This window comes from Dysidea avara, chromosome 4, assembly GCF_963678975.1.
Source record: "Dysidea avara chromosome 4, odDysAvar1.4, whole genome shotgun sequence".
NCBI classification, from domain to species: Eukaryota; Metazoa; Porifera; class Demospongiae; order Dictyoceratida; family Dysideidae; genus Dysidea; species Dysidea avara.
In genome coordinates this window covers 47,054,684-47,079,886 of record NC_089275.1, presented here as the reverse complement: position 1 = coordinate 47,079,886, position 25,203 = coordinate 47,054,684, and the positions used below count along the sequence as shown (strand labels likewise).

At 37.9% G+C, this 25,203-nt stretch overlaps 3 protein-coding genes across 9 annotated transcripts in view; 1 reads left to right on the top strand and 2 right to left on the bottom strand.

Moving 5' to 3' along the window:
* The window catches only part of LOC136252496 (SUN domain-containing ossification factor-like), a 45,670-nt gene extending 40,220 nt beyond the window's left edge, over window positions 1–5,450 (bottom strand). Inside the window, exons 1-5 of one of the 4 annotated variants that reach the window (XM_066044938.1) lie at window positions 5,280–5,419; window positions 4,490–4,696; window positions 3,755–3,812; window positions 3,184–3,706; window positions 750–914 (exon numbers count right to left, since the gene is read on the bottom strand). In XM_066044938.1, coding sequence (XP_065901010.1) covers window positions 750–914; window positions 3,184–3,706; window positions 3,755–3,811 — 745 coding nt within the window. In that variant the 5' untranslated portion in view covers window position 3,812; window positions 4,490–4,696; window positions 5,280–5,419. Of the gene's footprint in view, window positions 1–749; window positions 915–3,183; window positions 3,707–3,754; window positions 3,813–4,489; window positions 4,697–5,156; window positions 5,227–5,279 lie in introns of those variants that run through there. The other 3 variants (XM_066044937.1, XM_066044940.1, XM_066044939.1) reach the window with 3 other exon arrangements.
* Window positions 5,262–12,433, top strand: LOC136252498 (putative leucine-rich repeat-containing protein DDB_G0290503). Of its 3 annotated transcripts, XM_066044943.1 has the most exons (12): window positions 5,263–5,568; window positions 5,608–5,627; window positions 5,727–5,801; window positions 6,016–6,099; window positions 7,609–7,809; window positions 8,187–8,465; window positions 8,516–8,656; window positions 9,024–9,275; window positions 9,681–9,775; window positions 11,259–11,403; window positions 11,457–11,594; window positions 12,161–12,433. In XM_066044943.1, the coding sequence occupies exons 3-12, from the start codon at window positions 5,733–5,735 to the stop codon at window positions 12,257–12,259; spliced, it is 1,503 nt and encodes a 500-aa protein (XP_065901015.1). In that variant the 5' UTR covers window positions 5,263–5,568; window positions 5,608–5,627; window positions 5,727–5,732; the 3' UTR covers window positions 12,260–12,433. The 3 variants fall into 3 exon arrangements, with proteins under 3 accessions (XP_065901013.1, XP_065901015.1, XP_065901014.1); XM_066044941.1 differs by having other exon boundaries at window positions 5,262–5,627; XM_066044942.1 differs by lacking the exon at window positions 5,608–5,627.
* A 738-nt stretch (window positions 12,434–13,171) lies between these two features.
* The window catches only part of LOC136252494 (protein NLRC3-like), a 70,386-nt gene continuing 58,354 nt past the window's right edge, over window positions 13,172–25,203 (bottom strand). Inside the window, exons 5-6 of one of the 2 annotated variants that reach the window (XM_066044931.1) lie at window positions 17,123–17,218; window positions 13,172–16,349 (exon numbers count right to left, since the gene is read on the bottom strand). In XM_066044931.1, the coding sequence (XP_065901003.1) occupies window positions 13,537–16,349; window positions 17,123–17,218 (2,909 nt within the window). In that variant the 3' untranslated portion in view covers window positions 13,172–13,536. The remainder of the gene's footprint in view (window positions 16,350–17,122; window positions 17,219–25,203) is intronic. The other variant, XM_066044932.1, reaches the window with a different exon arrangement.

The window sequence follows — 25,203 nt, the reverse complement described above, 5'->3', positions numbered from 1 at the left end:
TAGACTTAAATGCATATGGCTATCTAGCTACTCCGTTGCTATACCACAATGAATAAGCAACTGAGCTTGCTCAGAATTTTTGCAAGAGTACAGAGAGTACAATAGGGGGAGGGGGGTATATTCACCTGTATGCTTTTTAAAATATTGGTCTTAGTAGCACCACATAGATGAAATAATTAATTTAGTATTATATAGTGTTTGCTTAGAATGTTTATGGTGGTGGAGTTGTGGCTGCTGGAGTTCGAATGACTGCTTCATGAGCTGGCTACACAGCTAACTAGCACACACAAGGCTATAATTATATAAATAACATTCTTTCAATGCCCACTTTCTGACAATTCAGAGGATTAGCAGCAGATGTATTGAAGAGAACCATAAAAAGATTAACACTGATCATACAATAACTATCACATCAACATTTCCACTGGGTAGAAAAGCAAAACGAGTACTCTCCATACGTTTGTGAAAATACTGGAAATTATGGATCATCCCTTAGTGACATCAGAAATATTATCTATGTATCTAATTTTCATGTGTAATTTCACATTGTGTGTACCATACTATATACTTCCCTGTAACTAGTGTGATATGGAACTTGTGGACACCTTGGGACGTTTCCAGGTCAGTTTATATACTAAGGGATACTAACTAAGTGTCTGGATTATATAATTATGTATCCTCAAGTGTCCATGCTAATTGGCTCAATAACCTGACTAGTATCCTGACTAGTATCCTGACTACCTACTCACCAGTATTCTTCATCTCCTCTTGTTGATGTTGCTGCACCTCCAACATCCGTCGCTGCTTGAACTCCTCAAACGTTAGAATGTCCTCATCTTGTCCCGTCTCCTCTTTGGTACCCTCTTCCTCCTCCATACCTAGTTCTCCATGTTCTGCCTTAGATGAGTCATCATCTATATAGTACCACACAATGTAGTAAAGCAGATCTCACAGTACAGGATTACACATGAAATCCCCATACACTCTCATTGAGACCTGCTCTAATCACTTCACTGTAATAAGTTTGGGCACTTGTCTACATTGTCCACTGCAATGGCCCCCAAATATAGAGTATATGTTGTTCATGCTTAAAGTGAGTTAAAGAGTTAGGGGGTTCATCTGCATAATAAGGTCAGGAAATATTGGACCAGATGTGACATAACAGACAGCATCACTGCACACAGAAAATCATCCACAATAAATGCTATCCCTAATATCAAGAGTTCATAATATATAACTAAGGAGAGTATCCTACTCTCATATACCCCTGTAGAAAGGCGTATCGTGAAGTTATGACGTAACGACAAGATGTTGTGGTTTGTGACGTACAGGAAGCCGTAAAAGTGCAAGAATCGTTAGCACCGTTTCACACTTGCGATGCTCAGGATAGCTGTATTCGCGAATGGCCTAGTAAGAAATGCCTACGAAGCGGTCTTAAGCCATGAGGGAACGATTGTAGTTCGGTGAGAAATGCTTAGAGCTGGAGATGATTTGGTTGCTAGCGACGTTGGTAGGCACGCGCTCAATCGATACCATGTTCAACTAATGACATTATTAATTATACAAAGAAAAACGGGCGAACTCAGAAGTGTTACGTCATAACTTCACGATACGTCTTTCTACAGGGGTATATGAGAGTAGGATACTCTCCTTAATATATATATTATGAACTCTTGCTAATATGTACTACATACTATACATATTAGCTAGTAGGGTTTTGTAATGTAATAAAACATATTATCAATTAAGTTATCGGCATATATGGATTATTTTGTAATTCTCTAATTACGTTGCTACACATTGCTAAGGAATCACTATTTGAACTAACATGCACAGATGGATCTTTTCAAAAATGTTTAATACATGTAACTCATCATTTCCCTAGAAAGCTCCAAGGCTGCCCACTAACCATTTTTAAACCATATGTGTGCCCACAGCCTACCAAAGGCCAGCTGTGGGCGCGCACCTGGGTTTACTGAAATTGTTTTCGTAAAAATGTGTGTGTACCTATCTACCTATCTATGTTTGTCCGTACGCACCCACATGACCAAAATCATTAAATGGTAAAAGCAGCTTTTACATAAGAACTAAAAGCAAAATGAAGGCTGTACTAAACTTCCGCACAGGTAAATTTTGCTCTGAGGCGGTTTCTTTTTGGCGATCTGAAATATGGGTGTAGTGACTCTCCTCAGACTTTGTGAATTACCTTCCCTTCGGGTTTTACAGGCATTTAACAATTGATAAACAACAGTGCTAGCCTCGTAGACTACCAGGAATAGCCTATCCCTTCAAGTTGGGAAGGGGGTGTATTCCCTACATACGTGAACGAAATGAAGAGCAGCTCTGAGGCTTTGTTGAGAGAATTTGTGGGAAAAACACAATAGTCAAACTATAAAACAGTTTAGAAGATACTCTGTGCATAAAATGTTGTTAAAAGCGCTTTGTTTACAAGCACTTCCTTAGCAATGCATAGCAACATAATTGAATTACAAAAATTTTCATGAATTACGAAATCCGAGAATTACAATAAATAATTATGTATTATTGCACAACCAAAAACCTATTGGCTAATTCCAGATGATTTAGCTAGCTGCATGGCGCCTGGTTTTTAGAAGTAGCACAACATCAACTTGTTTTTCCATCAGCTAGAAAATTTACACTATATTTCCTATGATATCAATGTTTGAGGTTACCAATAGAAACTTGTGGTGGGGTTACCAGGTCTTGCTGGTGGTTGTAAACTTATCAAACGAAAATCAACACAGCCAAATAAAATTCCCTTACTGTCAGCTTACTTTCTGGACAAGACAAGCACAAATGGCGTCCATACAGGCATAGTAAGTAACTACTGTACAATTTTATACACCAATGTCATGGTTTGGCGATATACACCATCAACTCAGAGGGTGAATCTAACATACTAGCATCCACAGTTTGTACTGAAATTTTCTGAAGTACTTAGAACAAGCTGACATCAGCTTCAATTGCTATTTACAGCCCCTCAGATGATGCAGGCTTGACTACTCCCAATTAATTATTACCTTGGTCTGCAGCCTGTGGGTAGCCTCGTCCACGTTATCCTCAGGTCTGTAAATAGCGTAGAAACCGAGGTTGGCTCATTCTAACTAATACCTCAGATTTCAGCTCCTACTGAGGCTATACCACTCAAACACATGTGCTCACCTTCTTTAACAGTGTCATTGTCCCCTTTATGCAGTCCATTATCATCTGTTGTGTTAGTAGTGTTACTGGCATTGCTTTGTACATCTACAAGATCTAATCCTGATTTCAACCATTCCAATCCAGGTTCTACAGGTTGTAATCCAGGATCCACAATCTCTATTTCAGGTACAGAGGTACACATGGGCTGGCTGCTTTTTGTTGCTTGCATTATAACGCTCCGTAAATAGTTGGTGCTCTGGCAAGGTGTGGGAATGTGGTCATTACTGCTACTATATCTAGTTTTTGTATGTGTAGTCATGCCAACCAGCTCATGTGATCCAGGTTCAGGCAATGAGTCTGCAATGTCACTGTCTTCGTGCACCAAAACATTAGAGTCATCTTGTTCTATAATCTGTGTCTGTGGAGTTTCTTGCAGATCATTGTCATCCTCTTTTGATTTCTCCACCACATCATTCAAGGAATGATGTGCACTAGATGGAGTAATAACACCCTCTTCTGCTGCCATGGCAACCACAGCCACTGGCTATACAACAAATAACAATAATACATAACTTGTAGTAGTACTGCTCACATGGTAACGGTGACCATGGCAACCATTTGATTCTCCTGTATCATCCAATGTCCACATTCTAATAATAAAATAAATGTACACACACACACACACACACACACACACAATAAATATTGTAGTGTAGTTCAATGGGGAAAAGCTATGGTATGTAGTTGCATGCCAAGTTAAATCTTGACAAGTCAACCAAGAAGTTATTTAAAGTTAGTGATGAATTAACGAGCCATTTTAAAACAACAAAACCATATTGCATGAATAACATAGCTGGAATGGCCAGCCTATCATTACAATCTCTTCAAAACAAAGCTGAAACACCATTGTTATGTTGTACAGTATGATGACACACAAGAATTCTCAACACACAATCAACCAGCAAAGGGAAGAAGTTTTCTATAAAGGGATTATTTTGGGAGCTACTGCTGGGATCTAAATGTGTACACTAATACAAAAGGACAAGTGTCCTGATTATCAAGGTGTCCTGATTATCAAGGTGTCCTGATTATCAAGGTGTCCTGATTATTAAGGTGTCCTGATTATCAAGGTGTCCTGATTATCAAGGTGTCCTGATTATCAAGGGTATAAATATACTAAATACAAAAGGAAATTGTCCTTGTTATCAAATGTCCATCCATTTGATGGGGTTCTACTGTAGCACCTTGCAATCTCAAGAACCACACACTATATTTCTTTGGCCTTTAAAAGGCATCAGAAATGTCTTACACAACACCTACTCAGTACCCTGTTCACTAGTCTTGCGTGACCAGACCACTTTTTTTTCTTCATCATTGGGTAGGGAGAAAAAAGGGTCTGGTCTGGTTCGAATTCCACAATCGTCTTGACACGTCACATCATTAAGTCACTAGTATGCAGTATTTATGGCTCCATGTGCTTAAACTCCACTGTAATAAAACTACCGCAGTACAATAATAACCAGATTCTGCTTACCTGTGAAACAATATAAGAAATACATTACTGATTCAATCATTGGTAGACGCCAAAACAGCTTAGACAATGATTAGTTTGTAAATATGCACTCGTGATTCATAGGCGCGAGCAACTACTATTTGAAAATGTATTACGTTTCTTTGGCACTACCCAATTATCCAGGTAGTGTCAAGACGAGTGTGGGATTTGAACTGGACCAGACCATTCTTCTCCCTACCCAATGACAGACAGAAAAAAAAGCGGTCTGGGCACACGAGACTACCTGCTCACAACACTATACTACACAACACACAGAGTATCAATGATCACCACTGCCATAACTGGTCTTCACCACACAATACACTTTATCACACACCATGCATGCACCAAACATGTACACAAGAAGTCACACATTTGTTACAAACAAGTTCATTTACGGGTACAATTATCTGACATATCCCTACAAGGTAATAAAAGATACCGTATACAGTAAGGAAGGCCATGTTATCCGATAGTGAAGCCCGTCACTTTGTTCTGCCTCAATATGGAGTGATTGGCGCCCGCCCGTAACAACAAGGAAAACACACGCCAGTGAATAATTCACCTTATGTCCAACAAGGCTAGCAAGTAGAGTAGTGTCCCGGGGTGAAGTAGCGTCCTCATCACAGCGAAAGTCATCTTAACGTCGCCTCCTTCACTCCCCTAGCACTGACCAAGGAGATACGGACTCTTGCCCATTCAAGCGCGCACGTGAGAGAAGTTTTTAATCATCGATTGTGGTTATTGGAGACAGCTGGCTAGCTAGTGCGGTAGCTCGAGCTGTACGTAAATAATCGCATGCAATAAGGAGTGTACTTCTAGCGATTATCAATTACACTGGATTGATATACAAGGTATGGTATGGTGTGTTGTACACTGCCGTGCTTTAATAGGTTTGATTATCACTTCCGAGGTGAGAGTTTCAACGGAAATGACTTAAGAGATAAATGACCTCGCTACAGATATGCGATAACATATTAGTATATTATTTGTTAACTGTTGGTTGTTGTAGTTCGTGATGGAAGATACAGATTCATCACGTGAGTGTTCCAGCCCTCTGTTCACAGCAAAGCGCCAATTACGCGAAGTAAGTGATGTGTTTTAGTAAGTGATGTGTTTTAGTAGCCTTGTGCTATAGTACTGTATATGCTATACGTGCACACACTAGACAAATATAGCTAGGCCTACAACTATAAACTATGACCTTAATATTCCATAGCTAGCCATATATGGCTAAAGTACATAGCTAACAGTCCATATTATAAATCCTTGACAGTTAATACTGCATAATCTTCTCACAGAACAATTCTGAGGATGTTACACAGCACCTTGTTAATGGCACTGACAACATGCTGCAGAGTCATGTTAACCTGATGAAAACTAAGGTACCCACAATGTTGTAAGTATTGCATGACAGTTATTGCATGACAGTTAGCTGGCTCTCATCTTGGGTTACACTTATAGTACAGGGGCTATATCATATGGACAGCACCTTAGGACAAACCCCTTCTAGATCAGTTTATGTACTAAGGAAAATTTACTAAGCGTCTGAATTATGTAGGTGTCCTCAAGTGTCCACACATTAACAGGATCCAGTAGTTCTCCCATTATTCAGCTATGCAGGCTAGCCTCAGCCCATAGATGTCTGAGCTGTGTTGTTGACATTTAATAGCTCCTGTCAGTAACAAAGTGTAAAATAGGTGATCTTTGTACTACTTCCCAGTTCATTGAAGTGAGGTCTTCTGTTGGCCAGCACACTGACCATGATGTGTAGCTGATGCTATTGACTTGTAATATATTTTATTAACTGCAGGGTGTTACCACTGCTATTGTGTGTACCAGCTACCTATTAATTATTGGGTTGTGCCAATCTAAATTTTAAGTGGTTGTATTGTATTGTGGTCATTGCTTACATTTGGTTACTATAGAGTATTCATGACATAATATTATGTTTTGGCTTGGCCCTGTTTTGGGTGAAATCTTTTTTTTAAATGTACGAGTAGATAAATTGATTTCAATGTATTTTTTACAGTATATGCACTTACCACGTACCCCACTATATTCAGGTACAACCACTACTACAAAGTATCGATATAATTCTATAGCCAATATATAGGGATATTTCCTTATCAGTTAAGCACTAAGAAATGTGATAGTGTAACTAGTATTATAATTTGAATACAGGACCTGAAACTATGATCATCCTGTGTGGAAATTACACAATTATATACATGTATTATGTTTCCTATATACAGTACCATATTTAGGCTAAAGGAGGATGAAACTTTACTGGAAAATATTCACAATGCAACTGGCTTCTATGTGTGGGGAAATTTGTGATTGCATACCCCATAGAGTTGATAATGAAACTTCGTTGTATTGTGGATTCCTTGATAGTAGAATAAGCACCACATTACACATATGTTATCTGTATACACCTACTTGGCTTTCAGTCATGTTATTGTTGACATGCAAAATGAGACTGCACAGCAGTTGAACTACATTGTGAGATCGTGAAAATGTAATTTTTGAGTTGTAATGTTTCATAGATTAACTAAAAAGCAATATCAATAGTTAATCAAAATGTCTATTGTCAAAATCTCTCTTCAATACAGAGACTACATCTGTAAGTCAGTTGTCAAATGGTAAAGTTTATGAAGAAAATAATGACTCTAAAACAATGTATACTACTACATTATCCTTAAAAATTGGTAGACCCCATACCTGCTCATTGTAGTATATATTTTGTAACCTTTAGTGAGGTAAACAGTGATTTCATTCACCCCCACAAATTATGTCCTTTGAAAGATTGTAAGCATGTGGTACTACATAGTGGTGGTGCTTTATCTAAATCCTTACCCACATGTGTACTTCTATCATATGCTGACCTGTAGGTGGACACGCTCAGGGCACTGTTGTCTGACAAAGACTCAGAGTATGCTGAAATGTGCCAACAGTTTGAGCAGAACTTACGACACAAGCAACAGCAAATGAAGTCACTTGAGACTCACTTGAACAAGATGAGCTCTCAGAACAAACAACTACAAGTTGAAATGGCTGCCAAAAACAACCATATCAAGACAATGGAGTTGACAGTGAGTAATCACCATTACCATATATATGTTGTATGGTGGCTGGACACCTATAGGAAATGTAGCTAGTACAATATAGGATTGATTAGTTCAATTCATTCATCCAAACCTTACACACGCACACACATTGCCACAGACAAAGCCATAGCTTATCATAAGTGTACTGTTTCAGACTTTCAGTATCTTTACAATGGGATATGGTGAATTCCTATCCTTACTATGTGGCTGCCATGTTAATAAAGCCACCTTATTTTAGTGACCATGTCAAGTTCAAACATACATAGCTAAGGTGTACATTACGATCACCTCGCACATATCGGAATATCCAACCATCCTTATTAGCTAGAAAATAAACCAATACAAATTTCTCATTTTAACAGGTGTCCAAGTTACAGGCAGCTCTTCATCAGAAAGATGCTAAGTTGTTACACTTCTCACAACAAGAACATAGTTTTAAAGATGGCTACCATGTGCTGGTTGCTAAGTTACAACAAGCTGAAAGCAAGTTAATGGAACGGGAACAAGAACTACAGAAAGTGACACGAGAATGTGAACTTGTTAGACAAGTACAGAGCAATGAGATCAGCCGATTGGCTGAAAGTAATGCTATCCTGAGGGAAGGGCTGGAGAGCAGCAGTATTAAAGTGGAAGAGAAAGAGGTGTGGCTGAGAATGCATGTATTCTTGTGACCCACCTGTTGTTATTTCAGGAGCAGTTACACAAGTTACGACAGGAGTTAACGTCAGCAGTGGCAGTGGCTTCAGAGAGGAGCAATCAGATCAGTGACCTTGAGCAAATGTTTAAACAAAAGATGACACAAGTCTCCACCATTCAGGAATACTTAGCAGAGGTTGGGAACATGTTTCTAAATTCTGAGTGGCTACAAAATGGGCTATTCTGAGTGGCTGCAAAATTTTTGAAGGAATTATTTTTCACTGTTTGTTGGTTTTTACTATGTAGTATAACTCCACAAAATTTCAATTGGCAGGTCCATACATGATTAATACCTTATTTCAGTGAGACTTACTCTTGAGAATGTGCACATGTCTGTGTGTGTGTGTGTTTTGTCAAATTTTGGCCAGGTGTGGGTGGCCAACAGCCATATTAATGAGGTTCCATCATGCCCTCTACACATCGCAGCAAGAATTCTATAATATTTGTAAAGGAGAATCTTTGATCACATCAATGTACACATAATATATATGTTGTCATTACAGGAACACAAGAAGTGTACTAACCTGGAGAAGAACATGGAGGAAGCCAACAAAGAACTTCATCAGTTAAGACAACAACACACCAGTGGTGGTAGTACTATGAACCAGTATACTCAAACTAGCCAATCAAATGACTGTATTTCATGTGAATGTCATTGTGCAACAAGTTCAAAATCGTCCAATCAGGATCCAGATGAACTGGAGGCACTGAAAAAGTATCATGAAGATTTGGAGGGAACTGTGTCCCAACTTGAAGTATGTTAACTAAAATAACATGTAACCAGCCAGTCAATTTCTTCAAGAGAAAGTTCATGATCGTCCACCACATTCACACATGCACAGGCTGAAATTTTTTGAGAATTTATTTATCTAGTTTGGAAGAGTTGGTTGATCTTCAAATGTATGCATTATATTCTGCATACATGATAATAGGTTAACATGGTAAATATTACCCTGCAACTGTCCACCAAAGTAATTTTTAGAGTAGTGTTGTGTAAATGTGTACGTCTCATCAGCACTGTTTTTTGTGTCACAAGTTTTCATACATTTCACCCACAAGTTACAAATGAAATGTGTGTAACATGTAGAGACACTGCTATATGTTTTATACTTTTTTAAAAATTGGGTTTGAGTTAACATGTGTTTGTGTGCTTCTATTAGAACATTCTTCATGTGAGGGAGAAAAGAATTACAGATTTAGAGACTAAATTATCTGAAGTTGTACAAGCACAAAAACAACAACAAAAGGAACTAAGGTATGAGCAGTGGACTACAAGAGCATGCTTTTGGGAAGAACATTGCATCCCATTTATGGGAGGGGAAGAACATTGCATCCCATTTATGGGAGAATGTTTAAGGTTAATTGTACTATAAAATAGAAAGTGTCACACAATCCAGTCGTGGCCAGATTTGTAAAAGAGGTCTTATACTCACATTGTTTTCGGTGAACTTTAACGATTATAGCTTTGTTTCAAAGAAATGTGTGTGCCTGAATTTTGTTTCCTCTACTGTGCTATGTTGTACTTCATCTCTAGCCAAATTGTAAGCCAATAACTTGTTTCAGTTGTCAATCATCAAAGTTTGTAATTGGGATGTGTGGAAGAGCACCAAACAAGTGCTGTTTAGTAGGGTTCCCTCCTAAAAGTGATGGATGCCACCCAAAATGGCAGTAAAAACCATCATAGAAACATGATGCACAATGAAAATCATTTTTACGGAACAGCTTTTGTGTATCTAACTTCAAATACAGCGTTAAAAAAACAAGAAAAAATCAGAAAAGGAGCTGCCAATGGTGATTTTGTTATTGTGGAGTGAAATGGTGGCCTCACACTACTTCATTTGGCCTCTAGCCTTGCGACTGTGGTCAGGCAGTGAGGTACGTTGATAGGCAGGCAAAAATACACGTTTAAAAAAAATTCAATATTCAGCCATCCGTCCTGCTCTTTGCCTTTCCTTTATCTTCAATTACATAGTCTTCTTCAAGAAAGGAAACCACATCAAGTTGTTAATTTCCGCATTAACTCTTTCCAGAGGAGCATATTTAATTGCTATAAAAACTATTTGAAATGGTTAGATGGAGTGGATACATGTAGCTGCACTTATAAAAACGATTGCTGATCCGATCACACCCCTAAACAATCATAACAAATGCCTCACACTTAATGATCACATGCCTCACACTTAATGATCACATGCCGCACACTTAATGATCACATGCCTCACACTTAATGATCAGTACACTCCTTGACCATGTCCCTTAGTGATCTATATGAGCTGATTGTCAGCTGCACAGAAAACTAGACATGACTGCCTACATTGTTTACTGTATTTCGTAGCTCATTTGAGACCAATATACTCTAATAAAGCAGTCACAGCCATACCTGTATAACAGCTATTTTACAATAAAAATTAAGTAGCAATAAGAAAGTAGTGAAGCAAGAGAAATGAATGACAACATAGCTATGTGGGAAAATCCCTTAATATAGGGATTTCCTACATTGTTGTAACAACTACCACCATAATTATATTGTTTCACTACAGTAACTGTTTATCGTTGGATAATAATTGCACTGTGTAGTGTATAATGTCAGCAAAGTAACACTACATGCCAATGAATTGAAAGCTCTCATTGAACAATATCAAGACCTGTAGTATTCTTCATATTACATGTTATCAATAACAGAACTCTTGATGTTAATACTACTGCACATGTTCCATTACTCCATTACTTTGTTGAAGGTTGGAGGCACTCCAGTCAGAGATGGAAGAGAAGGACACGTCTATAGCATTACTGGAGATCAGTGATGGCTCCAACTGTCACCGAGATGAGATTGTTGAGTTACAACAACAGAAGAACGTGCTCATGAAAATGATCAAACATCATGTGAGTGTGACCATGTGTCCCCCTGTGTGTAGTGTGTCATTGTCACTATACAGGTAGGGGGTGGTGAGGACATGCAACTTGTAGTGGACAAAGCTGCCACACAGCTGAGGTGTTTGCTACAGCAACTGGTCAGTCTGGTTAAACAGGATCAACCTGTCCAGTTGGAGAAACTTGCAGCTAAACTAAATAAAGTAAGATATCAACTGCATACACATGCATTGTTATGAAACAGTGTGAATCTCATTCACAATAAACAAATTACAAGTAAAAAAAAAACATTTGAAATGCTATTAGTGTACAATAAAGTTAAAATTATGCCATTTCTTTGAGATTACTAACTTGTCATGGCAGGGGCTAAGAAAGGGGCTAGTTGTGGTCAAAAAGGTAGCTGTAAATGACTTTTAGCTAGTTGTAAATGGTGATTGGGCTAATTGTAAAACTTAAATAAAAGCAGCCAGCTGCACCACAGAAAAAATATAAAATATACTCATGTGCTGTACATCCTTACTCTTTTACAATTTACTACAGGGATTTGACTCAAGATCAATCTTGAGATAGAAAATCTTCCATTTTGTGGTCTACTCTTTGTTTAAAAATAGCCTTCCTCTCTTTACCTTAACTGTTTGGACAATCATTGCAATATACCGGCAGCACAAAATGTACTTACTTCAAACACTATGTGTCTCACTAGTTGTAAAAAATATTTATTTTTTAGTCACTGTGTCATGGTATTATGTTATCACCATCACTACTACAGGATGGATCACATGATCACACTGGTCTACTCACTCATGCTAATGTAATCCTCAATGAGAGTCTGCAGTACTTCAAGCCCCACTCACCACAGCTCACCTGATCTCTGTATAGTGTTCATCTGTATACATGACCCTAAGCAAACTACAATACTTTTCATCAGTGATCAGTCTAATCATCGTTCAAAGCTTTGTTTGTTATTTTGGTATTGCTGTATATATTTTTTATGTTATATGTACTTGTCTAGTAAACAAATTAAGAGTCAGCACTCATTTAATAGACTAAGTAACTATCTAGTCTTGTATAACAATGTAATAAGTGATGCATCATTGTCATGACCTGCCATTGTGAACAGGTATACCTACATCAGCCCATAGGCAGTTCCTTGGAAAGCAGACCCTCAATTTTGGTACAAAAATTCAATTTTCAGTAGCAAAAGTCTCTTAGCTGAATAACTTACTGTAATATCAAAATGAAGCACTCCAAGTCGCTCATTCACTGCTTGTAACACAATCAAGATATTCAAATAGAGCAGTTAATGACTCAAATAGAACAGACATTTTACATTTCTTTAAAAACTGTATGTAGCTCTACAAAAACAGTGAGATCATCTAAAGCATACTCAAAGCTTCCTATAAAATATGAAATTTTTCCTGGGAGCCCCATGAATAAAATCCGTCACTTCTGCTTCAACTCCATGGCCATACAATATGTATCTTAAGCACTCTTTGGCCTGGTCTACTGCCTCAGCTGAGAGTACATTAATTCATTTATATATAATTAGTTACTCTTGACATAAAAATTGTCACTAAATTCAATCTTTTAGTGTTTATATATAGATCAGATGTAATCCTGCACAAAAGGTCCACTTTAACCTACCCAGATATACGGCCCTGCATACTTTACTTATCCCAGTAAAAAAGAGTAGTAATTGGATAATGATTAATTTGTGTTTGAAGTTATGCAGCTACTGTTTAGCAATATTTGTAGCTTTTTTGAACTAGCATGAGATTTCTATTATTCTGTATGTTTACAAGTTTATGGTTTAATGTATTAATATGAGGGATATAAGAATGCATGCATACACAGTATTACTATGCAAAAAGGATGCGGGTAATACATGATCATTATATATAACAAAGGGTACATCAATCACATGATATCATGTGATCTGCCAATAACCCTATACACCCAATATCACATGGTACCATAGATAGATGTAGAGAAGATATTTAACTCTGTTAGTATACTATAAGGTATTTTTCATTATTGTTTGCTATAATGGATAGAAATACTGTATGGTGATTTGCGTGCTGGTGTTGTCATGAATTGTTATGGTGTTAAATAGAGCATGGCTAGCGGGTGGTATAGCTAGATTAATCAGACAATTTTCAATTCTTGTAGATTATATTTCCTTCTTGTACTGTTTATGTACTCAACTTCTTTCTCTATGTGTATATACTCTAGTCCTCGAAGTCCTAGTTTAGTGATAGAATTGTTGTAGCGTAGACTTCTCAGTATTGTCATGGCTGACTCTTCATCTGTTTTAGAATCATACAGTGTTAGCTCTTTTAGTGTCTTCAGTTTATTATTGTTAATGGCTTGAGCAATTGCTATAGCTCCATCTCTACCTATGGCATTGTAACTCATGTCTAGTACCTCCAGTGAGGTGTTGTGTAGTAAACTGTTTGCAATTGCTGTAGCTCCTGTGGATGTGATGTTATTGTAAACAATTTTCAATACTCTCAGTGTGTTGGTTTTTGTTATTCCTTTTGATATTGTCACTGCTCCATCATCACCAAGTTTGTTGTTACTGATGTTCAACTCCTCCAAACAAGTCATCATATCAGATATTGCTGATGCTTCTTGTAATGTGAGGTCACTCTCCATCATGTATAGCACTTTGACTGTGTTGCTGTTTATTACTGCAGTGGAGATGCACCTAATAATATTAATCTCACCTAACATTGTTAGAGTATGTGGCTGCAGGTGAGTGATGATGTCAACAAAGAGAGGTGATGATGCTACAGTGAGGTTATTGAAACTAAGATTAATTTTTGTTATTTCTTGTTTGTTTGCTTTATCTCCACAAAGGTAGTGATGTAGTAGGATGATGCCATCATCTCCTATATGACACCCAAAAAGGTTTAGTTCCTTCCATTTCCTATGTGATCTTGATAGGAAGAATCCAAGGGACATTACCTGGTGTGGGAGGAGCCTGTGGTCTTTGAGGTTAATTTCACCACTATCAAATGATTTGGACAAGATGTCACATAACTTGTCATCCTGAGCCTCTTGAAAACACTGGATCAAGTAGAGAACCTTCACTGGGTCCTTCAAGATGTTTTGTGAGACAGTTAGCATGTTGGATATTTCCTGATCAGAAGTTGATCTTTGATGGATCTTTGCTGAGGTTGCTTGCATAGTAGCAACATGTCCACTACTGTGATGACTGAATACACCCAGTCGTTGATAGCTCACAGCTGGAAGTGTTGTTGTTTTCATCTGGTTTTGTAAAGGAGGTAATTTAACTGATGCATCTGGTTTTGGATGGGTTATATACCTAATCGGAACAATACATGTTAATTTTTGTGATAATTGTGGTCGAATTGAAGGTTTATTGCAATACAATTGTGACAATCTATCAGGTTGTCTTAAGATAGATGGTCTTGATAGTGAATGAAGTGATCTTGCTGATGTTTGATGCCTTTGTGATAGTAGTGGTAATACAAGAACCTCCCCCAGTGTACTATGTAACTTTGATGGTACATGTAGGTTTGATGTTGACAGGTAACGCCTTAAAGAATTACTTTGTCCACTGGTTATACCACAATACATGATCCACATGTTGGAGAGGCGGACACTCTTACTATCAGGATCAAGTTCATCATCATCATCATCATCATCATCATCGTATTCAGTAACAAGGAATGACTCCTTCATTAGTGTGTACACCTCATCCTCTGGTAAGGTTGCCACATATTTGGCAGCAAAATATTCTTGTATTCCCAAGTGTAGGAAGTTGAAGGATTTGGTTGGAACACCAATTTCATCTGAACAATAACATTCAACAGATTGTAACAGTCCATAACAAGTGGGATCATCCCTGCACATATCAGGTAAGTCATCCATTGTGAATACTATTTTGTCCTTTATAAGACCATCAAATGCAACTTTCTGTAGTTCTTGAAGTACTTTTTGGACTGGCTGTGGTAAATATTCCATTTTGTTGATGTGTTCATCCTCAGCAAGTTTCTCTGTCCTCTTCAGGAAGTGACAAATTGTGTGTAAGACAAAACTGTGATACATTTTAGAAGCAGTTGGTGGCAGGTCGTCTGGTTGACACATACAAAGGAATACAATGATGGACATTATTAAAGGAATATAACAAATGGCATCAATATTTGGATATTGTTGAAAATGTTTCTGTAACTTCTCCAGCCTTGAAGGAGTATCTTTTAAGGCCTCATTTGCATATTTTAATCTGCTGGTTTGGTCAAATCCAAGAATTTCAATTCTTCTGTCTACAAAATCATGAAGGCAAGCAGAAGCAGTGGGTCGTGATGTTACTATGATCCTAGCTTCTGGCAAAATATATTTTCCAATTAGCTGTATAAAAAATGATTTTTTACGTAGCTTATTACTCAGTTCATCAAAGCCATCAATGATCAAGGTGACATCAGCTCCATGGTTGTCTTCTAAATAACCGTGTAGTTGTGTTACCTTACTGGTTGACTGTGTAAAGTGTTCTATCAGTTGATGTATATTAGTAATTCTCTGTACATTAGGATCTCTTAACAACAGGAGGAGTACCAGTTTGTCAGAGGCGAGTAGCTTACCCTCAGCCCATTCAACACAAATCTCTTTAACAAGAGTTGTCTTTCCTATTCCGGGATGACCCTCAATGAGGATACTGTTAGGAATACTGCCAGATTGAGAGCTGAATATTTGTGTGATGTCTGTTAACTTTTGAGAATTGATTTTTTTAGGTATATCAGAAATATCTCCTTTCGTACGTAAGAAAATTGTTTGTGTTGTTTCTTTTCTTGTTTGTAAATCTCTCTGATGCATCAGTGCTAATGTAATAAATGATTTGATTTTAATAGGTGGCCAAGTATCATTCTCTTCTTTACGTTTCTTAAGTCTTGTTTTGCAGTAACCTCCTTTCAAGAACTTAACCAGCCAGTCAACCACTGTGTATGGAAGCAGTGCACAATATTATTATAATGTGTAGTTATATAATCTCATACAGGTACAAATATAACAAGACTTCTAACAGAACAGGTAAAATCTACTAGTAAAATCTCTGCCTTCTAAGCTGTCACTTGTATATGTGACTGGGTCTGGGAAAATCGGTCTTATCAAATTTGATTTTCAATGAGAACACAAAGCTATAATTATACAAATAAACTATCAAATTTCATTATCAAAGTCAGCTAAACTTGAGTGGTCTGCTTTTGCTGGTTGTTTTTCCCAAGCACAGTTGCGATCTACATGAGCAGACTGGGCCCGTAGTGGCGCTCTGGCCAGCTTGGGGATGGCTGTACAGTTCCGTGGTGTCACCTGTGCTGCTGCAAATATTCTTTCATTTTAGCCAGTTTTTGAGACCAGAATTGCCCATAACTTGACCTAATTTTTCATTACATCTTCCTCTTAAATTTTTAAAACAGCCCCTTGCCCTTCTCAGGGCTCCACCTCCCACCACTTTTGGAGCTTGCCTGATACAGTCCACCTGGTTGGCAGGAAACTTAGCTGTTGGCTACGATACTTAGGAATAAAACGTGTAAAAATTAGGTACATGTATTTCATCTACTGGCGAACTACAACGCACTGAATACTTTAAACTGGCATTTCTCAATAGGCAATAAGACTGTTGAAGTATACTTTGGCCCAACATGTACTGTATCTGTTAATAATATTAATTAACAACTTTTGTAAAGGCATTATTGAAATCAGATTAACAAACCTGATGGACTCTTTGGTGGTCCGGTGATTATTTTAGGTTTGGATTGTTCCTTCTTTCTGCTTTGATCTCTTCCTGGCACTATATTGGTGACAATACCTAATGGATGATGCAAAAGTCATTCTCATATTTCCCACCCAATAAATTCTGCACCCAACACCTTATTTTATATCACCTGCCAGCAACTTTTATCACATGCATTTGTACATGTATAGATAATTAAGAATAGTTACTGGGCAATTAGCTCAGCTGGTTTTCCCAGAGACTTTCTGAGTCTATAAAAGCAAAAACAAATGAACACCATGCATGGTTAAATAATCTGACAGGCTAGGATTGTTATTCTAGGTAGCCTAGTTATCCACTTACCCTATAGTCTACAAGTACACAAAAAAATGGAATTGCAGGGACCATTGACAAAAAGTACTGGAACAAGCTGGAGTAGTGCACAATATTGAATTAATAATGTCCCTACTGTGCTTCCATTATGGTATCTTGAGAGCAATAAGGATATAAAACTTCTTATTGTTTTAATGTATTTTAATATCGTGCACTATAACTCCAGTCCAGCTTGTTTCAGTACTTTTTATCGATGTGCTATGGTCCCTACTAGTGATGCACCGATACCACTTTTTCACTACTGATCCGATACCGATACATTTGAGGCCGGAAATGGCCGATACCGATCTGATACCGGTACTTTGCCCCACAGGAATTTCTCACAAGAACCAGCTAGTGATTTAGCTTACTAAGCTCATTTGCTAATCTCATCAACTACAGTTTGCTGGTTTTGTGGCTATCAATTATGCAAAGATAATAGTTTATGGCTTCAATGAATGTACTAATAATGCCTTCTTTTAAGGAATTCATGGCTTATATCAGCTTTTGCTCAACTCTGTTCGATGTGCTATGTACGCCACCATCTTGATAAGAAATTAAATGATGTCTTTTAAAGTATCAGTTGGAATAGGGCCGATACCAATACTAGTATCCGTATCGGTGCATCACTAGTCCTTACTCAAGTTGGAAATTCCAATTTATTGCGTACTTTTGTGTTAACTTTTTGTAATATAAAATTATTTTGACTAGTGAACCCATGCATACCACATCAGATGCCACACACCCCAAATATCAATTATCAGTCCTCTCTGAGTTCTGTGCCCATATCTCCAATGCTTATAATCAGATTGTTCACTGGAGGAACAACCTATTCATGGTGCCATTTGGCAAAGTTGGCACTAATTTTGTGAGAGAACTTTCTAAACTTTTTGATAGCTATGGAACAGCGTCAACCATAGAATGCATTACATTGAAGGCTGCTATGGTTATGCCTGCACTACTGCTTCAGCGTCGTCATCATTGAAATTCAAATTTCATGATCACATGGCTTGTTTAGAACATCGCCTACCTTTATGGCATGATAGCAGCATTTTGGACTAAGGATGTACTGTTCAGCTATGTTTACTAGTCAGCAAATCAGTAGGGACCCGCCGATTATGCTGGCATAATAATGAGCATAATAGGTGCCTGAAAGCATTGAGCATAATGCTAGCATAATAGGCAGAACACTTGTGCATTACCATAAATTCTTGCTTATCAAAATATATATCACAGAAAAAGATCGATATACTCTAATAGAACAGTCAGAAAATAAGAGACAGCTGACTGTTCTATTAGAGTATATCGATCTTTTCCGTGAATTGGATTTTGACAAGCAGGGATTTAGAGTCTATGCTTCAGCAACTTACTGTTTTCCCATAAAGTGCAAATTTACTAGAAAAACATGAGAACTGAGGTATAAATATTGAGCATAATTTGAGCATAATAGGTAAATATTGAGCATTAATTTAAGCATAATAGGCAAAATTTTGAGCAGTGCAGCATAGCATAATAGGTAAAATAATGAGCATAATCGGCGGGTCCCTACAAATCAGGAAGTCACTCAAATTCTGAAGACACTGCTAGGACCTTAAGTTTAATTTGCTAAACTTATGTGTCAAGGAAGGGTACAGACACACTGTGAAAAAAGAGGGATATAAGATGGTATTTCCAGTGGCTTATTGAATACAAAAAAGCTTGATATAACCTGTATTATACTAACAATCACATGTAAGGCTTTAGTTAATGTGTTAAACATATTGAAACCATATATATGATGGTATAGTGTGGGCATTATATTTGATATAAGTAATGTGGTAAATAAACTGAAGCCATATATGTAATAGTATAGTATGCATTATACTGAAGTATAACATGAGTATAATACAGGGTTTATATTAAAGCTTATTTGTATTCAATAAGCCACTGGAAATACCATCTTATATCCCACCTTTTTCACAGTGACAGCTTTGTGCTTTTGTCTGATAAATCTGGTGGTTCCATTTTGCCAATATCTACATAGGTTGGAGACTACCGTATCGGATGAGCATCCTTCTCCATCTCCTACTTCCTCATCCAGTTTGATCATACAGACACAACCTGTTATATTTGATTGTTTTAATGATGATGTCATCGTGCTTCGTACGGAAGGTGCTGCCAGGCCTTGAGAGGTAGATGCTAGAGGCTGGCATTGCCTCTGTACTTCATTTCATACAGCTTCTGTGGATCTTTGTCGCTCACTAGTCCTAGTTGCCAAATGTATTTCCACCTCTTTGTTGACTCTGCTACTTTACAATCTCTACTGAACAATCAGCGGCTCATCGCCCTGGATAAGAATCCAGGTGTCTGACCTATAGGGATGCGGGAGACCTCTAGATGGATCATCGCCAAGGCTATTCTCAGTGTTTTGAGACAAGACATCTCAGGCTTCTTTCAACTTTGTGCTGCCAGCAGGGTGACTGTGAGGCAGCAGTACATACCAGGGGCGGATCCAGACTTTGAAAAAGGGGGGTTCCACTTTGGAATTGCAACTTCAGCCTAACTGTAAGTTGAAGACCAAAAAAAGAAAAAAAAAAAAGGTCATCACCTGCTGCAATAGCTGCCCCTCACCATAGATTCCCTCACCAACTACATTTCCTTATTTATAATTGTATATATAGCTTGCTACACTGCTCCTCAAAAGACTACTGTGACTGCTCTATTAGAGTACCTCAATTTGACTGCTCTATTAGAGTATCTCGAGTAAGAGAGGCGTTCCATGGAACCCTTTGAACGCCATTCAGTCTGATAGAGTTTTGCTGATTGATGCTTCCAATGTATTTAATTCTTTGAATCATCACTCTGCCCTTCTAAACATGTTCGATTTGTGCCATCCTTTTGCAACTGTCTTTACCAACACCTATTGCATGGCTTCTAATCTATTCATTGATGGACAATCCTTGTTGTATCGTGAAGGTACAACACAGGGTGATCCTTTGGCAATGCCTATGTATGCCATCAGTTTGGTTCCTGTTATTCGATGTCTGACAGGCAATGCCAAGCAACTTTTGTATGCAGATGATGCTGCTGCAGTAGGGTGCTTTGTCAGCTGAGAAAGTGGTTGGATGAGTTGTGTTTGTCTGGTGGCTCATGTCAATGCAGATAAGTGCTGGCTAGTTGTGAAAGAAGATTTGTTACAAGAAGCCAGGAATATTTTGTGAACACTTGTGTTCAAGTCATCTCCTCTGGTTACACATATTTAGGTGCAGCTTTGGGGTCCACTTCTTTTATCACCTCATTTACCCAACAGCATGTCAATGAATGTATTCAAGGAGTTTCACAACTGTCCTTGTATGCTGTAACTCAGCCTCATGCATCCTACGTTGCATTTGCTCATGGTTACATGTTCAAGTGGAATTATAATTTTGCACTACTCAAAATATTTCCAAATTACTCTTGCCACTTGAATCTGCCATTTGTAACCATTTCCTTCCAAATTTTGTGCTGCACAATGTTAATGACATTGAACAAGATCTGTTTGGTCTCCCAGTGTGCTATAAGTGTCTGGGTATTTGTAATCCTGTTTCAATATCTGGACAGCAGTATACCTTCTCAAAGGAATTATTATATACATGGTTTAATTGATTTGATTAATGTCCACTAAAATCCAGCTTTGCCTGAGGTGTGGTTCACCAACAGCATGAGCTATTCTACCGTCTGTCTACCCCCAAAGAGCAATCCTTGTCAGACCAGTTGCAGTCTACCATTTCCATGCAGTTGCCCTCCTCCATGGTGAGTTAAATGATGGATGCTATTTGTTTAAGATATGGCTTTATGCCATCATATCTTCCATCTCACTGTGTGTGGCAAGGATTTTAGCCTGTCCCACACCCTTAGCTTCCCACATGGTGCTTTTCCAATTATTAGACACAATGAAATTAAGGATCTCAGTGCAAGTTTGATGTCTGAAGTGTGTCGTGATTCCCAGCTTGAGCCTAATTGTCCTTTGTCTGGTGGGTTAATGCACCACATTCAATCATTCAAGATGATGATGCACATGTAGACGTTAGGGCGTCTGGTTTTTTGAGGTGTTTGTATGGGTTTTTACGTGTTTTGCAGCTTCCAATCCTGGCTGCTACCTTTCGGTGACACAAGATGGAGAAATGCTGTGCTTACGAGAAATGTGTCTGAGAAGTGGAACATGGAAGTTTTACACCTCCTTGTATTTTCCACATCTGGTGGTATGGGGAAGGCAGCTACCACCACTTATAAACATCTTGTCGACTTGCTCAGTGAGAAGTGAAGTTCTCCATATTCTGTGGCTATGGGCAGGCTCTGTTGTAGCTTGGGGTTCACCTTGCTCCCCTCTTCAAAAATGTACATTAGGGGATCGCATTCTTGATCAAAGTGTCCTTGTGTGCCTCCAGCTTTAGACCTTGCTGTTGCTGAGGGGCATCTGCCTCTCCATTAGAGCAATAGTGAACAGTCAATACATTTTAGCAATTTCTTGTGGTTGTTTTGCAAAATAACAGTAGTCATATACTTTCCAAAAAAAATTATCATCTGAAAAGTGAAGTACCCATTACGCTTCGTTGTCAGCCCAATACACAGCATTATGAATCAAGAACTGCTCGAAAATCACCTCTGCAATCAAGGTAGTCACTGTGAACAATATGGACAATTTCTGTTACAAAGGGAAGCCATCACATGCTACCGCCAAATCGATACTTTTTCTCTGTCAGTAAAGAAAAATGGGACACATTGGTAAGTCCATGAAGAATGCATTGTACATACTGTGGTATGCCAAAAGGCACATGTCCAGCTGAAGTGATGTCAAACAGTAAAACCGTAGCCTTAGCTGTTATCGAGTTACACTTGTCTGAAGGCATCAGTCAGTTAGTTTCTCAATCAGTCAGTCAGTCACTAGAAAATTCCGTTAATATATTATTTCATAGCAACTTTTTGAAAGCATTTCGGGTTGATTTGAAGGCTTAAGCTTGTTTGGGCTTATATTTACCTAACCAATACTGCTTCTTCATCAACAAAGAAAAGTGAGGCTGATTTTTGGATGGTGATGTTTTTTCATAGGCCAAGCCCAAACCTTTGTGGTCCCCACTATACAGTGCTATTGTTCTGTATGATGGTTTTGCAGTTTTGTGATTATTTTTGCAGGATACAGAAAACAAGAAATCCTTCTGATTCTGACCTCTACTGTATTATGATGATAAGGTCAAGCCTTTGTTTTGAGAGGAGCCTTAAGGTTACTCGTAGCAACATGTTTGCTGTACTGTACACAGGTAGTAGAAATTTTTAAGCACGATTAGAGCTCATAGCCAGAAAAAAGGAGGGAGACAAGGTAGGAACAAGGTAAATATCCACTAGCATATATATCTACAGCTGCAGACATGCTAGTGGATATTTAATCCTACTTCAGCCTATTATAGGTCTACTATATCTGCAGCTAGACGACCTCCCTTGTTTCCCTACTTTGATCCCTTATCAAACTTACAATTCCTAATTTTGCCTTATACTTGTTGTTTATACTGTGCATACCACATCAAAAGAAAGAATAACACCAGAAGTAATGCTTTCGTCTGAACGTGCACCCCAATTATGAAAGTGAAGTGGCTATTATGCTTTGCTTTTAGCTATGTTCGGCCCATCACACAGTGTTACAAACAAAGAACAGTAGAAGCACCTCTGCATGGTTTACAAATGTAGAGAAGCTATTGCATTACCTCAAATCAACACCTTGGGCTGTCCAAAGGAGGACAAAGGTATATCCATGATGCATGCATTGTATGTACTACGGTGTGCCAAAAGGTATCCGTTGGGCTGATGTCAAACAGTGAAAAATAAAGTCCATACCCTTAGCTGTTATTGAGTTACACTTTTTTTTTTTGGTTTTTAATGCAGGGTAAGCCTGCATTAATGGCCTGTGGGCAACATGTACCCGCAGCCAGGGAAAATATACATACACACAAATTATTACAATATACTTATTACAATTACAATTACACACTACTTACACTATTACAGCTATACTAATAATTACAATTGATTGAAGTTGGTGGGGATTGGTTCCTTAGAGCAACGATAACAAGGACATAGAAAATAATAAGTACAGGCTCTCTCAGAATTAAAGTTTTCAGTAAAATGAGTCCAGAAGTAGTTAGTTATGTGATGCTTGATTATGTTAGTAGATAATGATTGATGGTATAAGTTGGATGATCTGTTGTGGTTGTTGGATAAAAGCGAAGGTGAATAAATTTTGATTCATTGAAGAGTAGGTCTGATGTGGTGCTCCAGCTGGAAGCATTATTAATATCAGATTGTAGGTATCCTCAGTGGATCTGATTACGTGAAGGCACTTTGTATCATCAGCAAATATGAAAGGAATTGCAGATCTAATACAATTAGGCAGGTCATTGATAAAGATGACGAACAGTAGAGATCCTAACACGCTCCCTTGAGGAACCCCTGAAATTATATTACATAGCTCAGAATATGAGTCCCCTATTTTAACACATTGATAGCGAGGTTTAAGATAGGCTTCAAACCACTTCCAGGCGTTACCAGTTCCAATAGACTGTAGTTTCATAAGAAGATGTTCATGGAATGCGGAATCAAAGGCTTTTCTGAAATCTGTATAATTTATTATATAATATATAACATCAGTTTCGCACTTTTGTTCAACTACTTTTTCCGTAAATACCAGTAGCTGTTGTATTGTTGACCTTTTAGGCAGGAAACCAAATTGATGCTTGGTGACTTTTTCACTTACATAGTCAATTATATTATTGTACACAACTCTTTTTAACACCTTGGAGAGGATACACAATAGTAAGATGGGTCTGTAATTGGACACGGAAGATTTGTCACCTGATTTGTGGATAATAACTACACAATGAGTGCACCAGTCATGTGGAATAGTACTAGAAGATATGCTTGTGTAAAACAGATGGCAAATTATTTGAAGTAATGGTACTGCACAGTGTTTGAATACTTTAGGGCTTAAGTTAACTTGTCTGAAGGCATCAGGCAGGTAGTCAGTCAGTAGAAAATTTGAATATATTATAAAATAATAATTCCATAGCAATCTATTGGAAGCATTTAGGGTCATACTAAAGGCACTTTTTGGCTTGGTTATACCTAACCAATACTACCAGGCATAGGCGGCGGAAAGGGGGGTGGGGCTAGGGGGCTCAGAATGATACCACGCCAAAATTATCCTTCTTGGAGTGGGACTGATAAAAATCAATATACTCCAATAGAATGCTCAAATACCCTAATAGAGCAGTCAAGCCCTTTATAAAAACGTGTTCCTAAAAGTAGCTTTTAAAAAACAGAAAAAAGTTGCTTACAGCGGGAATCAAACCAGGTACCTCTTACTTTAAGAGTTGGTGTCTTACCACTGTATCAAGTGTTTCCAGGTGGCTATTGGCTGTTTTGTACTGCTTATAAATGCTATTATATTCCTTAACCTTGTGGTATAAAAGTTTTGTCAAAAAAAGTTTTTAACTGGAAAATAGCCTAAAAGTTGGTGTTTTAGTTAAAATGCTTTAAATTGTACATATAAAATTGCTATATATTTAATTTTGGTGAACAGACATTGTGATAACTAACTTAACTAATGCACCTGACTTAAACACATTTTGTCACGCACTTCATCTTTATAGAGAACAGTTATTTTAAGTTCACATCTTTTCACATGCACACAACACTCAATT